The sequence below is a fragment of the Chiloscyllium plagiosum genome, chromosome 21 (genome assembly GCF_004010195.1).
Source record: "Chiloscyllium plagiosum isolate BGI_BamShark_2017 chromosome 21, ASM401019v2, whole genome shotgun sequence".
Lineage (NCBI taxonomy): Eukaryota > Metazoa > Chordata > Chondrichthyes > Orectolobiformes > Hemiscylliidae > Chiloscyllium > Chiloscyllium plagiosum.
The window spans coordinates 45,644,998-45,662,491 of record NC_057730.1 but is presented as its reverse complement, the minus strand read 5'-3'; the positions used below and the strand labels follow the sequence as shown (position 1 = coordinate 45,662,491).

Genomic DNA, 17,494 nt, shown 5'->3' with positions numbered 1-17,494 from the left:
CAGGCATAATCTCCCTCTGGGAAAGGTGTGAAAAACATTGATGGGTGGGTTTTTCAAAGGGGTGCAAAGCAAGAGGCAACCACACAGGCAAGATGTCCTTGTTAGATTAGCCAGCAGCAGCAAATTTCATGGTGCCAACCATTATTTCGTAAACCCTGGTCAAAAAGATTGTCTTCAAAGTAGGGGAAAAGAAGTTAGAAACAACTGTCCAAGCAATTTGCATTTTTGACCCGAGGAGTTCAACTGATACTCGTTACTGAGCTTTTCAGGTTCATCCATCCCGTGTGTAACACCACTTCCTGAAAGGTTTCTCGGTGAGATCACACATGGTTTGTCAAGGAAGAAGACATTGCTGCTGCCATTGCACCTGAAAACATTCCATTCCAAACCAGAAGGTAAGCAAAACATGTAACAATCATTTCTACATTGTCAAATGTTAAAACAACATGTGTAAAACTTGAAGATTCAATGGAGGTGTTTAAAGTGACAGAGGAATGGAATTGAGCGACTAAGGGGCTTAGAATGAGAGGGATGAACAAATGGGCTTTTGGACAGTGAGAAGAGGAATTACAATTTCTTCCCAGAGGGTATTAAGGGTGTGCAATGCACCTATTGGAATTGCTGTTTCAGGCAAACACCATGTCAGTATTTAAATATGGGTTAGAAAAGTAGTTGAATGACATGAGAGGACATGGAATAAGTGAGCAAATAGGATCAGGGACAATTTAAATGCTGAAGACCAACACAGTCTGGTTGGGCTAAATGGCCTGTTTAATTGCAATAATTTCTATATAATCCTACATACATTACTCAATCAGGGATCCTTTCCAGTGCTCTTGTACAATTATTGAGGGGATTAATTGTTCTTATAGTTTCGCCTGGAGAATTTTTGTTTACAGAGTTACACTGGATAGTTATATCTAATCTGTTGTTTACCCTTTGAAAAGACAGATGTTTCCATTTGAGGATAGAGAAGAGAGATGTAATTGATAACCCATATCTTCTCCTGTAAACAATTCGCCATGACTGGGGGTAATTGCTAGACCTAGCTACTCTGATCCATTTAGACCAGGAGTGTAAAGTATTTTTACTGTGCTTCCAAAAAAATGCTATCGACTTATGGAAAATGTCATTGACATGAGAGGGCATTTGAGAGTTCTTTAAAATTGAATACATTCCAATTATAATCACCTACAGAGACAGTGTATGCCTTACACACATGTATATATGTGCTCCCATAGTCAGCTTGTTCTCTAGTTACACTTAATAGCATTTGCTTCGAAATTTAGATATGGCTGTTCTCACAGTCATGGATGTATCATCAATGCTAACACTTATACATGCTCACTCAGATACTCTTGGAAAACACCTGTTATGTGCTGCTAATAGTCCTTGTGATTAGACAATTCCTCCAGCTCTCATTGTGATGCATTTGTACTCTTCCACACATGGATTTATAATCCACTCCACTCCACTCACACACAGGCAGAAATTCTTACCTTCAGACATGACTTGTCATGTCTCACACACAGCAGCTGATGTGTTAAAACATAATTGAGGGGGTGTTTGCCTCCAATTCGCCTTGCATTGATGTCCAAGGACAGGTTTTCACGGGTAAAGTCACCACTGTTTCTTGGTAACCCACACACACCAGAGAATCTCTGCTTACGTTGTGCTATAGCCCACGTAATTTGTATATCTTTCTTCTGGTATCTGAGTTAATGAGTATAGCGAGCCAAGCTTGCAGAATAAATCATACAATTTAATATTGTGAAAGAAATGAGGTCATCCCGGCAAATATGTGCTTGCTCACAATGTGACACGGTGGCACAGTGGTTAGCACTGCTGCCTCACAGCGCCAGAGACCCGGGTTCAATTCCTGACTGTGTGGAGTTTGCACATTCTCCCCGTGTCTGCGTGGGTTTCCTCCGGGTGCTCCGGTTTCCTCCCACAGTCCAAAGATGTGCGGGTCAGGTGAATTGGCCATGCTAAATTGCCCATAGTGTTAGGTTAAAGGGGTAAATGTAGGGGTATGGGTGGGTTGCGCTTCGGCGGGTCGGTGTGGACTTGTTGGGCCGAAGGGCCTGTTTCACACTAAGTAATCTAATCTAATCTAAGTAATCTAATCTAATCTAATGTAACTGCAATTGGAATGATTGAGATGGTAATGGCCATTTGGTGCTGGAAAGTAAACAACAGAATCCACAGCAAATACAACTGGCAAAGACTTTTGATGCACTTACACTATAGGTAGTGCTAGGAGTGAATGAATTACTTTCTCACTGGAAATGCACATTCACCAACAAACTAAACTGGCAAGCAATGTCCGAAGGACAAATCAGGCACAATGTCGCAACCACTGCAATGTGCTGAACCACTCGCCAATGTGATTTTCTGAAAGATTTTTCTCTGCTTTTCCGTCCTCTCGGTCACATCCGGACTCTGGGTAATGACACGGAAAAGCCAGCTGCTCTCCTGTTTTCCTTCAATGTGCTGAGAAGCATGGACAGAGAAGGAAGGATGTGCAAGTGATAAAAGGAGAAGGCAGGGGAATGGTACTCACTGTCTTACTCATTTGGAGAGCTGGGCACAGCCATGATGAGCTAAACAGCCTCCTTCTGCACCCTACCCATTCTCTGGTTCTGTGCGAAAAACCTGCTGATTCTACTACTTCTTGGTGGTAAATTGTTTAGGCTCTGCTTGGTGCTATGACTGAGATGAGCAAAGTTTTGCATTTTCTGCTTTGATTCCCATTCAATGAATTTGATACAAAACAGTGATTATCAGGAAATGAAAAGAAATGCGGATGAGAGGAACAAACCAGCAAGAAATGGTGGCAACTAATAATACATTTCCATCTAGGCCTTGTGGTCCTCCTGAGTTGACATCATACCTTAGCTATTAATAATTATGGTATCAAAAACTGCAGTCTGATGAGCTTTCTCCATTGTTCTTGGAGTGAGACAGAAATGTAATTGCCTCCATCTAACCTAACGTCAAGTTTATTTTTCATCTGGCCTATGTGAACAGAGCTCATGAGGTTTGGTGATTGATTAGAATTGAGGGTGTTAAATAGGCTGCATTGGGACTCAATGTCAGAGCTACACTAGTCAGTCTTTGTCATGCGCTCACATAAGAGGAGCTGCTTAGCTGGAGAGCAAAGGAAGAGAAAACTATCACTCTTGTGCAATCACGAGCTTCTGACTGAAGATCAACAGAGGCCTGGGAGATGGTTGGTTGCCCAACATCTTGGCTGAACACCAAGATGATCTCATGGGCACTGTTATTCATCAACCACTTACTTATGTTCTGTCTAATCACATGAGGCTATTTCATGTAGGATGCACATGCCAGCCAATAGCAACAGATACATTGTCACATGACAGCTTGTTTATAAAAAGCCCTAATGTGTTGCATGTCACTAAAGACTATTATTAACATTTTGCAATTGTGATATGGGAGATATAGTATGATTAGCATGTATTGCATAATATGGTGACAGTAAGTGAACGAATAAACAAGAATCGCTTGAGAATACTTACTTTAATAAATTATGAACGCACAGCAAACATTTGTAGCCATACATCACAGACATTTCTTGTTACCATATTTTAAAAAAACTCATAAAAAGCACTGACGGGAGAATTCTCTTTTTGTCTATTTCCTCTGGGATTTTTCTTTGCAGACCATTCCGCATTGCAGGATGCCATAAGAAAGTTGGGAATGTAAGGTTGGTGCTTGTATTTACAGTGCCAGCTAATTACAAGTTCAGAGCAGTGATACCCAAGTTTTGTAACATTTGAATTTAGAAACACAATACAAGGAGAGGGTTAATGCCCTGCCTCTGGTCAAACATCTCTTCTCAGTATCCACAAGGTCTATTCAGGATGTTAAAAACAAAGCAATCGGAAACATTGAATTGAATGGAATTCAATTCAATTCAATGTTTCTGACTGCTTTGTTTCTAACATCCTGAATAGACGTAGTGGCAAGGCTAATGGCATAGAAACGTGGGGCGGCACAGTGGCTCAATGGATCCCAGGGTCCAAGGTTCGATTCCAGCCTTGGACAACTGCCTGTGTGGAGTTTGCACATTCTCCCGTGTCTGTCTGGGTTTCCTCTGGGTGCAGGTCAGGTAAATTGGCCATGCTAAATTGCCAATAGTGTTAGGTGACATTAGTCAGAGGGAAATGGGCCTGGGTGGGCTACTTTCGGAGGGCTGGTGTGGACATGTTGGGCCTAAGGGTCTGCCTCCACATTGTAGGGAATCTAATCAAGCATGGCAATGGATACTCCAACACGAATGTCAGAATGTGAGTTCACAAATGGGATGCTGTCTCTGGTAAGTTCTTCATTTTTTGCTTGGCTCTCAGGATTTTCCTTTCCACTGGATATAATCAATAGTAACAGTGAAAAATGAATCGTGAACAAAACTCTTGCTATTTATTTATGTAGAAAATGTAAAATGTCTTTAATTCATTTCCCTTTACACTTCATTTACAACATCTCCAGCATCTACAATGAATGCAATACAAAAATAATCCCAGAACCTGGACGCAAAATGTGGCTTAACATCTAACAACCGATATTTGTATTACACTGTAACGAGCAAGGATTTGCATTAAAATGGCTCGTCATACATTTATTTTTGTTGTAAAGAAGTATGCATTTTTCAGAAAATAATCTGATATTTTCACAAATCATTTCTGCTATTTCAAATGAACATTGTTATACTCCTTTAAGTATACATTTTCTGCCATTAACATTTGCAAAAGTGAACCTGTTCTTGATGTCATAAAATAACATCCACCCTCAGATTCACATTAAATTTCACCATAATCCACTAACTAAATGTTAAAATGAAATTTTCTCTGGTGTAAAAAGAAGGATTTGCAGAAAAATTGATATAGTTCAGACATAATATATTCCATGCAAAATTAGAACAAATAGCCAAGAGATCCCATGAATAAGTAAAGAGATCAGGGCTGATTGAATCTAAAGTAAAGAACTTGGATAAAATAATGGACAATGACGGAATAATAATACACTTAGGAACGAGGTATTGAAGAGACTTCGACTAACACAAAATGAAGCTATCAAATAATGTAGAATGAAATTGTGAATTATTTTTTCAACACATGTAAATGAAGGAGAATTAAACACACATAGGAGTAGTAAAAAGTAAAATTGCAAGATAAACTCACCAGAGAAATGGTACATATACTGAAGCAATACATTGCTGCAGTTCACACTGAAGGAACTGCCAGAGAAATGTCAAGAGTAGAATAATTTAAGAGGATTATTAAAACAGTTAAAATTGAAAGGACAGAGACACTAATCAACTATAATGGATTTAAGACCTTGGGTGCTGTGGATTTCCCTCATGATTTCTCAATAGAGGCTGGAAAGGATACTAATATTTCATGTGAAAATGCAATAGAAACACCAATTGTGCCAGAGGACATGGGCAACACAATGTAATTCTCATTGTCACAAAGAGGGAGAGAACCAACCCAGGGAGTGGTAGGGAAACATTCAAAAGTCTTTTTCCAATATGATCAAATAACAGCTAGACTGGGAATACAGTCAAAAATGTAGTCGACACAGATTTCTAAAAGGAAGGCCACGTTTAACCATTCTTATTGAATTCTTTGAAAAGCTAAAAGTAAAAGCGAGCATTTTTAGAAGACTTTCAAGAAGGTGCCACATGTGTAATAAAGATCAGTGCGTGTGGATTCATAGGCCTGGTACTGACTCAGTCGAGAAATGCTGGGAAAACGTCACGCAAGGGTAAGAATAAATAGATACTTCCATAGGCCTGCTCTTACATTAGAGAGAGACAACTGATGGTGGTTTAACTAGAGGGTCACCATGTCTCAGGGAAGAAGGAGAGTTCTTCATGGTAACCTCAGTCAATGCAGGAATTGAACTCTTGCTGTTAGACATTAAGAGCTAACTATCTAGCCAACTCACCTAACAGGAACACTTGCTGTGAAATGGTTGTTAAATGTCACATACATAAATCATGTTGATTTGGAAATTTGAATTACAGCGCCAAAAGTTGTAGATGATACTTGGGGATCAGGCAATAATTTGCAAGACTGCTGCATAATTAGTTGAGTACAAGGATCGTAAAATTCAATTTGTCAAACTGGGAAGCACTTGATTTTGTTCGGTAGAATGAGGGAGTTTATTCCTTAGCCTACGAGTAATGAAATGGAATAGAGGAATAAAGAGCTCTGGGAATATTAACGGGTGAATTGCAGAATTAGAAACAGGAGTCAAACAAAATACCAGACTTCCTTTATAAAACAATGCAATACAAACACTATATAGTACACTAAGTTTGCACAGAACCTTGGTTAGATGACATTTGGAATACTGTGCCCAGTTCCGATATCTACTATGTAAAATGGATATGGAAAGGTGAGAGAAAATGCAAATAAGATTGATGAAGGTGATATCTGAATTGCAACAGTGTGACTATCTGGGAATGTTGAACAGGCAAGAGTTCATTTCTCTGCAAACCAGGAAGAATAAGAGAACCCTTTAAGTAGGATTTTGATGGGGTTGATTTGGGAAAATTGTTACCGCTTCAGGTTTGTGCCAGAACAAGAGTTTCATCAGATCCTCACTGATCACATAGATACCTAAAAAAACCATAGGATTTAGATATGGCAAGAATGCGAAACACATTGCCATACAGGACTCTGGGAGCATTCATACATTGAAGGGCAGGTTTGTTGCATACATGTGGGGAAAATGGAATGCAGTAATATGAATGCACGGTGGGAAGGAGCTAATTAGATTGAGGAAACATTTATTAGAGCGCAAGGATGCTTTTGCATAACATAACAGGCACAGACTGGCTGGGCCTGTGCCTCTGCTGCAGATTCTTTGTTGATGAAAATAAATTACAATTTGTTCAATTTTCTTTCCAAACGGTCACAAGATTAGCATTAGGGTACAACAACAAAGGATCTTTTCCAGAAGTATCACACCTTCATTTTATATTAAACCTGCCATAAACAAATACTTCAAGAATTCATTAAGAGTATTTCTATGTTATTTTTAAAAGCAATTTAGGGATGTTGTGACACACCTCTGGAGCAGGTGGGACTTGAACTTGGGCCCGCTAGCCAAAAGGTAGGAACACTACCGCTGCACTCCGATGACCTGCCTCAGTGATGTGCTACAAGACTCTGAGTAGGGGCAACTTGGAACTCATCTAACATCCATACAGGAGTCTGCTTTGTGAGTAATCTAACCCTGGTGACTTGTTTCTAAAAATATTCCAACATTGAAAAGCAGCAAACATTTAAGCAGCAAAATGGAGACAGCGTCAAATCAATATTCTTAATGTTGTCTTCACCCTGGCTCTACTGACTGCTGTTTGGAATATAGTGGCACAAAAGTGTTCCAGCGATAAATATCTGGTGGGAATCTGAGCTGTTAAAGGTTGTGTGTGACTCAGTGTTGCTGGGATTGCTGCCAATCTGAATTTCAGTCCTTAACTTGTGCCTATCTATACATTCACCTACAGTTAGTATCACTGAATTGCAAAGATAGCCAAAGTGGACACTAGTGTTCCTATTGGTCAGCCACAAACAGGCAGATCATATTTGGGATCTTCCCACTTTGTGTAGCTTCCCTGTTTATTGTTTAAACGCATTGAGGACAACCGAGGAAACAGGGAAGCAAATTTCCTTTTGTGAGCTATGATTTCAATAATCAGAATGATAGGTAGCTTGCAGAATGGAAAGATGCAATGTATTTACACACATTCAGAATAGTAATCGGGGCTATCTTTCACCAATACCAATGGATGTGGTTTTGGAAGTATCTATGCTTGAGAAACAAACACTAACCTGGCAGAATAAACCAGATCCACAATGTATACAATAAGATTTGCAAAGGTTAACACAGTTACTATGACCTGATTGTCCCATTTGCAGTGGCTTTTGCCACAGTAGGATGATCTGGTTGGCTGGCCATAGTGTTCACTGAAACAAAAGACTGGCCAGATGATTGTTGCAGTAAGGTACATTAATACAGCCATTATGTTATAGGCTGTCAAAAATCTCTCAACTGGAAAGGGTAGCCTTGTAATGAGTTTTGCTATGGTTAGAATGATAATAGAAAAGGTGATGATGAAGCATATGCAATACACAGCCATGCACCACTGCCGCCCGGCATTGACGTGATATGAGCCCTCTATAATCACAAAGATAATACAGGCAATGAAAGCTTCCAACACTTTCAGGAGTCCAGGAACAGTCTTTAAAAATCCATTGATTTCACCAGGTCTTGCCCGGGTGAGGCCAACTTCGATCGCATAAGCAACAAAGCACAAGCAACTCATGACAGTGGCAGCTATTTTAAAGTCTTCGCCGGTCTGAATGTTGGGTGTGAGGAAAATGGTTGGGTAGATAATCGAGGCTGTTAAGTTCATCAGTGTAGCAAGCATTGCAAAGGAAGCTGTGAAGTCATCCCAGGATATCGGAATCCTCGAGTTCAGGGCTGTCAGCTCCAGCAAGACAATCAGAACTGAGACAGTGAATGAGAAGCACCAGGAAAACATGCACCAACCTCCATAAGATCCGCTGTATTGCCTCACATGGGCGACCAGGCTGAAAGCTGTACATGAGAGAAAGATTTCGAAGAATCTTACAATTCCTACTGGACCTGTCACTGATTTATAATTCACAATCCCAGGCATTTTCCTCAACAATGGTGGAACTCACAAAAATGGTACAGTTGGCGGATGCTCCTTCTGCAGTAACTGCCGGGATAATCTTCACTCCAGTCCACACTTAAACACAGAGTGTGACGCACTCCTGTGCAAGCGTTTCTCTAGGTGAGTCATATCTCAGTACAACACCCAGGATAAGAGGAGGCTTGTTTGCTATCACAGTTGGGAAATGCAGTGCAAATAGAGGTGTGTGCCCCGAACAGTTTGCTGTGTACACCATTTGTTGTCAGGTCAAAGTGTCTTCAAACAAGTCTTTGTTCTTTCCTGTCTTAATTACTCATGAAGAAGGTAATCGAATCACAACTTTCCGAATTCACCATTTGCAGATCTTTGGTCGGCAAAATTTGCAGAAGATTTCCAAACTGCAATGTCAGTTGTAAGATCAAAATCTGGCACATATTCATACCTAAAGTGAAATTAGCTGTTCACTGACACAAGGCCTGAAATGCAGAATTGAAGCATCGCCAGTTCCTATCCAATAAAGCTGTATAACAGCATGCCGCTATCATGTAGACATTGTGAAATGGGCTGGCCATACCAATACAATTGCAGCACACTCCTGTTTTACAGTCAGCTTTCTGAATGGGTTTTTTTTTGGGTTCCCATCAGCCCGAGGGTGGAATCAAACCTGGGATGCTGGCACTGTGAGGCAGCAGTGCTAACCACTAAGCCACCATGCCACTTGATTGCATCAACTAGATGGGCATACAAGGAGAAGAGGAGGCCATTCAGCCCATCAAGCCTGCTTTTCCATTCCATTAGATCAGGCCTGATCTGTCTCTTAAGTCTGAATTGATTTTGTAAGCCTTGATAGTAACAGTACAGTTTTAATGAAAATTATATATTTACAGGTAGCAGTAGAATTCTTACACTTCCTCTACATGTTTTAAAGTAAATCCCTCTCTCTCTCTTTAGTACTATCTCACCTTCTTACTTTTTTTGTCTTCTATGCCATTCTGTTTCTCTTCTGCTCTCCTCCCTGTCTCATGCATGTTTTCATTGCTTCTACATCTCTTTATTCTGAAGACACTATTCCTGTTTTATGCAACTAACTTCTTTTGTTCATAGCAGAAGGCAGCTTCTTTATACACTCTGTAGCAAAATAATATATTTTGTTCTTTACAACAGAATTGGCACACACAGATAGTATTACCATCTCCCAGCTCACCACTGGCTATTCTTCTCAGTTGTGTAGTTTGTACTGAGGTGCCCTGATGGAGAGTCGAAGTATGTGGTGCTGGAAAAGCACAGCCGGTCAGGTAGCATCGAGGAGCAGGAAAATCAATGTTATGCCCGGAATATCGATTCCTCTGCTCCTCGGATGCTGCCTGACCGTCTGTGTTTTTCCAGCACCACACTCTTTGACTCTGATCTCCAGCACCTGTAGTCCTCACTTTCTCCGCCCTGGTGGAGTGATCAGTCACATCCAGCTGGAGATGAGCATTGAAGAAGGGACAGAGTAGGACAAGAACAGTCATTTTCCCTCACATGGTTTTGGATTTCAAGCCCCATAGGTAGGCTGTGGCTATGTCGATTATTAATTGTTCTTTATCCAGATGTTTACAGCATATAATCCCACGTATTCTGGCAAACTGCAATTATGTTTGTCTCAATTATCTTTCTCATAGTTTGAGTTCAGTGAAGTATTGCACATTCGTAATTGGCACAGAGGATCACATTCCTGATGAAGGGCTTATGCTCGAAGCATAGATTCTCCTGCTCCTCGGTTGCTGCCTGCCCTGCTGTGCTTTTCCAGCACCACACTCTCGACTCTGATCGCCAGCACCTGCAGTCCTCACCTTCTCCCAGAGGATGATGGAATATGTTTCTGGTAGTGGCTGAATGTGATTCTTATTTAATAGACAGTGTCAACCATATGGCACATTTGTCTGAGTTGTAATGTCTTTGACTGTAGTTATGTATCATAGCTGTCCGTGTGGTTCCTGTATACACAATGGGTTAAACGGCTTTTGTTAAACTGGCCTTCACACCTGGTCTGAGTTGAAATGAGTTCAAAGTTTGTGAGAAGATTTGTGGCTCGGGTGCTCGTTGTTGTGGTTCTGTTTGCTGAGCTGGGAATTTGTGTTGCAGACGTTTCGTCCCCTGTCTAGGTGACATCCTCAGTGCTTGGGAGCCTCCTGTGAAGCGCTTCTGTGATGTTTCCTCCGGCGTTTATAGTGGTTTGTATCTTCCGCTTCGGGTTGTCAGTTCCAGCTGTCCGCTGCAGTGGCCAGTATATTGGGTCCAGGTCGATGTGCTTGTTGATAGAATCCGTGGACGAGTGCCATGCCTCTAGGAACTCCCTGGCTGTTCTGTTTGGCTTGTCCTATAATAGTAGCGTTGTCCCAGTCGAACTCATGTTGCTTGTCATCTGTGTGTGTGGCTACTAAGGATAGCTGGTCATGTTGTTTCATGGCTAGTTGGAATGAGTAGCTGAAATATCCTGCTCAACTTCCATTCACCTTAAGTAGTTGTGCTGAGGTAGTTTGAGCTATAGATACTGTTTTTAGTCACTCTCACTGGCCAGCTCATATTTTCCATGAAGACACAGATGTAAAGGGCAAATAGTAACCTGTGTGCATATGACCACTTAACCGATTAATAAATGGTTCAATCTCATGATTAATCGCTCATACATTCTGCTGAAATCTATCTTCATTATTACCTATGTAATTACTAAACATCTCCCTCTAGCCCCACATTCCACTCATTACTGCTGTTGCACTATCTTCAAAATAAAAGTAAACAGGGCTGGTCTGAAATATGTTTAACATGAGTAGCTCATGCACTGACACAAGGCTGTTAACTGGGTGATCTTGAGTTAATAATAAACCAAATGACAAACTAATTGATAAATCTTTAAACTCTGCAACAATGAGTTTACTATGAATGTTCAAGCCAGGATTGTACTTTAATCAAAGGCAAAATCACCATAAATTTTGCTTGCCCATTAGAGAGAGATGACCGGTGGTGAGTATTCACCGGAGGGTCACAACATTTTAGGTCAGAGAGAAATCTTCATAATGACCTCAGTTGGTGCAGGAATTGAACCCATGCTACTAACATCACAACCCAGCCATCCCAAGTGAACTAAACATCTGATTTAGCTAGCAGGTACAGTAAGAAGATTCGTGTCAGGAAATAACTGTCGCTCATGGTTGGAAGCTGAGCAACAAACATTTTCAGTGCACAACCTCATAACTTCAGTGATGAAGCACCAATGCTTTCTGAAGAGCCACTGCTCCAGGAATCCTGTCCAATCAACGATGGTGGCAGCATTACCAGGGAAAGGTGGGCACTGCTGTAATAGACAGGAAACCAGTGCACCATCTCAAAACAGAGGTGCCCCCTGAACACTTTTGGGGGCAGCACGGTGGCTCAGTGGCTAGCACTGCTGCCTCACAGCACCAGGGTCTCATGTTCGATCCCAGCCTCGTGTGACTGTGTGGAGTTTGCACATTCTCCCGGTGTCTGTGTGGGTTTCCTCTGGTTGCTCCGGTTTCCTCCCACAGTCCAAAGATGTGCAGGTCAGGTGAATTGGCCATGCTAAATTGCCCATAGTGTTAGGTGCATTAGTCAGAGAGAAATGGGACTGGGTAGGTTACTCTTCAGAGGGTTGGTGTGGACTTGTTGGGCCGAAGAGCTTGTTTCCATAGGGAATCTAATTTAATCTGGAAGTTTAAAAATGAACTCTGTTCCCTGTTGCTAGGCCATTAATGTGGTGGTGCTGCTTCACCCACCTCAGTGAGGGATCTGCCCACAATTCCATCTCTAAGTGGGCATCTAACTGCCCCTAATCGTTTATCTATGGTTTTCGGTCAGCCTGTCAACTTTGCACTGCTACTGCCTTTGGCAAGATTGCTTGGACCTGGATTCACAGCAAGGAGGAAATCTTCTAACACCAAAATATTAGTTAATTTCTAATTCACCAAAGATCCTCAGACAGCACCTTCCAAACCCCTGGCCATTTCCATCCAGAAGGATAAGGGCAGCAGATACATGGGAACACCACTCCTCCAAGCCACTCACCATCCTGACTTGGAAATATATTGTCATTCCTTCATTGTCGCTGGGTCAAAATCCTGGAATTCCCTCCCTACCGGTCAACCCACAGCAGGTGGACTGCAGCAATTCAAGAAGGCAGCTCACCACCACCTTCTCAAGGGGTCAACTAGGAACAGGCAATAAATACTGGTTCAGCTAACAGTGCCCACATCCCACAAATGAATTAAATATATTCCTCTCCTGTTACCAAATCTGACTCCTCATGCATGTTAAGATTAAGCTCTGATTTGGTCAATGAACAGTGATTTATTAGATGTTCCCATTGTTTGTTTAATTTTCATGATTTGTTGCGTGAAAGTTGCTGGAAATGCCCCCACTCCCAATCCCACACATCACTCTTCCCATTTCCATTCATTTAAAGATCCCTCTGCCCGTGAATCCTGAATGGAGGATCAAACTACGGTTATTAGTCTTCAGCTTCACAACGTTCTTCAATTTGTTCTTTGTAACCATAACCTTTCAGGGGTCATTGTCATCATCTTAGTTCTTCTCTGGTTTTCTTTAAGCCTTCCTTAATTCATGTCTCAATATTATCCAACTATCCAGATGTTCTTCTAGGACTTCATTTCTCATGTCCATCCTTTGTCATCTTTCTTTTTGAACTATACTGAACCACCTTTTTGATTCCTGATCTAACCCATTCATTTACATAAGAACAGAAGAACTAGGAGCTGGAGTAGGCCATCTGCCCCTTTGAGCTCTCTCTGCCATTCAATAAGATCATGGCTGATCGTTTTGTGGCCTCAGCTCCATTTACCCGCCCTCCTACCGTAACCCTTAATTCCTATACTGTTCAAAAAATTATCGATCTTTGCTTTAAAAACATTTGCTGAGGAAGCCTCAACTACTTCACTGGGCACGGAATTCCAGAGATTCACAACCCTCTGGATGAAGAAGTTCCTTCTCATTTCAGTCCTAAATCTGCTCCCCCTAATTTTGAGGCCATGCCCTCTTGTCCTAGTTTTACCTGCCTGTGGAAATATCCTCTCTATTTCTATCTTATCTATTCCCTTCATCATTTTTTCTGTTTCTATAAGATCCCTCCTCACTTTTCTAAATTCCAATGAATATAACCCCAGTCTACTCAGTCTCTCCTCATAACCCAACCACCTCAGCTCCAGAATCAACCTAGTGAACCTCCTCTGCATCCCCTCTAGTGCCAGTACATCCTTTCTCAAGTAAGGAGATCAAAACTGTACACAGTACTCCAGGTGTGGCCCCACCAGCATCCTGTATAGCTGCACCATAACCTCCCTGCTTTAAAACTCAATCCCTTTAGCAATGAATGCCAACATTTGTCCTTTTGTCCATCCAGCTGATTCTGAGCATTCTCTGCCTAATCCATATTTCAAAAGCTGATATCTTCTTTTTACCCTCTTTCCTGGGAGTGGAACTTTTGACTCCATGGAGTGCAACATTCCACACTAGTGACGGTCAGATAATTTCTCAGCTTCATGCTGATGCTTTTTGACTTTCAGACTCTTCTTAACTCACTGGGCTTGTCTCTGACATGGGTGATACCTTGAAAGAAGCCAGTGGGTAAAGAGTCCCTGATAGGGACATAGCTTAGCTAGCAATTAGAAACAGGAGCATGCCATTCAGCCCATTGCTGCATCAAAGATGGTTTCCTTTCTCAACACCAACCCATACTAAATCCAAATCCTTTGATGTCATTAAGATGGAGTAACATATCAAAATCTGTAATCAATAACTGAACCTCTGCAGCCCCATGGGGTAAAGAATCCCAAAGATTCACTGTCTTCTCAGTGACAAAATTCCTCCTTATCTCATGGAGTACTGCGTGCAGTTTTGGTTCTCCTTACTTGAGAAAGAATGTACAGGCACTACCATTTCTGAAGGCCCACCTTTTAGTCTAAGAGTGTGTCCCCTCACCCACAGGTCAGCTCTTTATGCAAGTTTAATGGTAGGGGCTTGATGATTCTGGGAAAAATGGGGGGCAGCCATGAATTGTTTCTTGCTAATGCCAATCCTTGCGATTGTGTAAATGTAAGTTATCAGAAATTATTGTGAGGCAGAGACATGGGTGCCTGGAACAACAAAGGCAGTAATTCCGTAATTTGAATTTGATAGAGATGCTATTTATTATTGCTAATTTGGTTGTTTAATTTTCTGTTATGAGTCATCTCTCCTTCCTGTGCATATGTTTTGCCTTGTTCAAAGTACACAGTGCAGTGCTTGGTGTTGGAAAAAAACTCCCTTGTTGTTTGCTGTCTGAATAATTTAGCGTTTTGCAAGGTTGAGCATCTTTTTGCAATGCTGACTATATACTCTCTGAGCTCCCACGCTGTTTGGCACCATTATTTAATGGCAGTGGCAATGATAAAGAAATTGCATTCCTTAAACAAAGGTGATTACAGGTCAACAGGGTACCTGGGACTTGCTCATGATCAGAAACTGATTAATGGCTGCCTCAGTTGGACCTGTTCAAGTATTAAAACAAAACTCGGCTGCCACAGAGTAGGAATCTGAGAGGGCTAGGATTGCAGATGATACGTTCAATGCTCCCACAGGTAAAATCAGTAAGCTTTCTCCAGAACGCTGATCTGTGAAGTCTACCAAAAAAAGTGAGCTTTCTTGAAAAGCTCCAGGAATTCATGTTATCAAGCAAACACGATGACTTACTTCCTGCAGAAAAACGCTGTAAATCAGAAACAAAAGGAAAAAAATCGCTGGAAAAGCTCAGCAGATCTGGCAGCATCTGTGGAGAGAAATCAGGTCAGAAGTCACACGACACCAGATTATAGTCCAGCAGGTTTATACAAAATCACAAGCTTTCATAGATTCATAGGAATAGAAACAGGAGTAGGCCATTTGGCCCGTCATTAAGATCATGGCTGATCTATCCATCATCGCAGCTCTTGCTCCCTGCATTATTCCCATAGCCCTTACTTCCCCAACTATACAAAAACCCATCTGACTGTCACTTGAATATATTGAATGAAGCTGCCTCTACTGCTTCCTTGGGCAGAGAATTCCATAGATTCACTACTCTCTGGGAAAAGCAGTTCCTCCTCATCTCTGTCCTAAATCTACTGCCCTTAATCTTGCGACAATGTCCTCTAGTCTTAGTCTCACCCACCAGCGGAACCAACTCGCCTGCCTCTATCTCAACTATCCCTTTCATAACTTTATATGTTTGTATACGATCCCCTCTCAATCTTCTAAATTCTAGTGAGTACAATCCCAGGCGGTTCAACCTCTCCTCATAGGGTAACCCCCTCATCTCTGGAATCAACCTGGTGAACCTCCTCTGCACTGCCTCCAAAGCCAGTATATCCTTCCTCAGGTAAGAAGACCAGAACTGTGCACAATACTCCAGGTGCGGCCTCACCAACACCTTGTACAATTGCAGCAGAACCTCCCGCCTCTTAAATTCAATCCCCCTAGCAATGAAAGTCAATGCAGAGGAACCTCGATTATCCAAATCTAAATTATCCGAATTTTGGATTATCTGAAGGAGATTTCAAGATCCCAATAGAAATATTACATCGAAGAGATGTTTCCAACACTGATCGTGTCTTTTCTTTACAATGATTAAAAATGAACCCGGCTTACTGAAATGCTGCAGAGAACAGTCCTGGACATCAATGGGAGTCCAGGCACCATCTCCAAATGACTGACTGCCCATCCTCTCTCTCTCTCTCCACACTTTTCCTGGGGTTCTACAAAGGGGTGAACCCTAAACCCCCCTTCCCCAGATAATCTCTCCAACATTGTCCTGAACAGGGCAAAGGTGGAATCTGTCAAAATGTTTTGTGTGTGTGCGTCTGTGTGTGTGCCTGTTTCTGTCGGCGTGTGTCTGTGTGCATGTGCATCTGTGTGTGCCTGTCTTTGTGTGTGCGTGTTGGTGTGTGTGTATCTGTATGTATTGGTGTATGTGTGCGCGGGTGTGTACACGTGTGTGTGTCTATGTGTGTGTGCGTGTGTTTGTGTGTGTGTCAGTGTGTGCATCTGTATGTGTGTTTATGTGCGTGTATCTGTGTGCATGTGCGCCTGTGTGCGTGTGTCTGTGTGCGTGCACGTGTGTGTGTGTGTCTGTGTGTATGTATGTGTGTGTCTGTGTGTGTGTCTGGGTTAACATTACGTGAGCAAGTGTCGGTCGATCTGCAACATTAATTCTGACTTCTCTCCAAAGATGTTGTCAGACCTACTGAACTTTTCCAGCATTTTTTTGTTTTTGACTTATTTCCTGTTGGATACTATGAATGATGTAGCATGGAGTCTGATATAAAAGAGTTGGAAGCACTTTCAGAACAAATATGGGACCCCACATTAAATTGTACAGGTTGGTAGTTTTGGGATCAGTTAAAAATCAGGCCTAAATTTACTAACCTAGTGATTTTATCTGTCTTTCAGCATATTTGATGATCCAGTGAGTAACAGCTCCATCTGAAATAATATCCCAAAACTTGGGACCAGCAGTGAGTGACTAGCATTCAATATGTATCACCCTTAAATCTGCGCCCAAGCTTTCTGCGAACTAGTGACATATAACTGGAAATTGTTAAAGAACCAAAGCCATGTGGTGCTGTTTAGAGCAGATCTGGACCCTCGGTAAGGAGGGCAAGCCTTGGTTCATTTCCTTGACTCAGTAATCATTTCAGAACCACTTCTAAATCAGGAAATAAATGTTTAAATATTTAATTTCTTCACTTC

The 17,494-nt window shown here is 41.7% G+C and overlaps 2 protein-coding genes across 2 annotated transcripts in view; one reads left to right on the top strand and one right to left on the bottom strand.

Moving 5' to 3' along the window:
* Nucleotides 1–266: 266 nt before the first annotated feature.
* Nucleotides 267–17,494, top strand: part of LOC122560826 (neuronal-specific septin-3-like) — a 464,551-nt gene continuing 447,323 nt past the window's right edge. The window contains exon 1 of the mRNA XM_043711963.1: nucleotides 267–395. The gene's annotated coding sequence lies outside the window, so the exon portion shown is untranslated. The remainder of the gene's footprint in view (nucleotides 396–17,494) is intronic.
* LOC122560828 (myeloid-associated differentiation marker homolog) lies at nucleotides 4,206–9,079 on the bottom strand. Its single transcript, XM_043711971.1, has one exon. The coding sequence runs from the start codon at nucleotides 8,717–8,719 to the stop codon at nucleotides 7,844–7,846; it is 876 nt and encodes a 291-aa protein (XP_043567906.1). The 5' UTR covers nucleotides 8,720–9,079; the 3' UTR covers nucleotides 4,206–7,843.

What these genes read in the sequence shown, in the direction of transcription:
- LOC122560828 (XM_043711971.1), bottom strand. Translation starts at nt 8,719, where the DNA reads ATGCCTGGGATTGTGAATTATAAATCAGTGACAGGTCCAGTAGGAATT.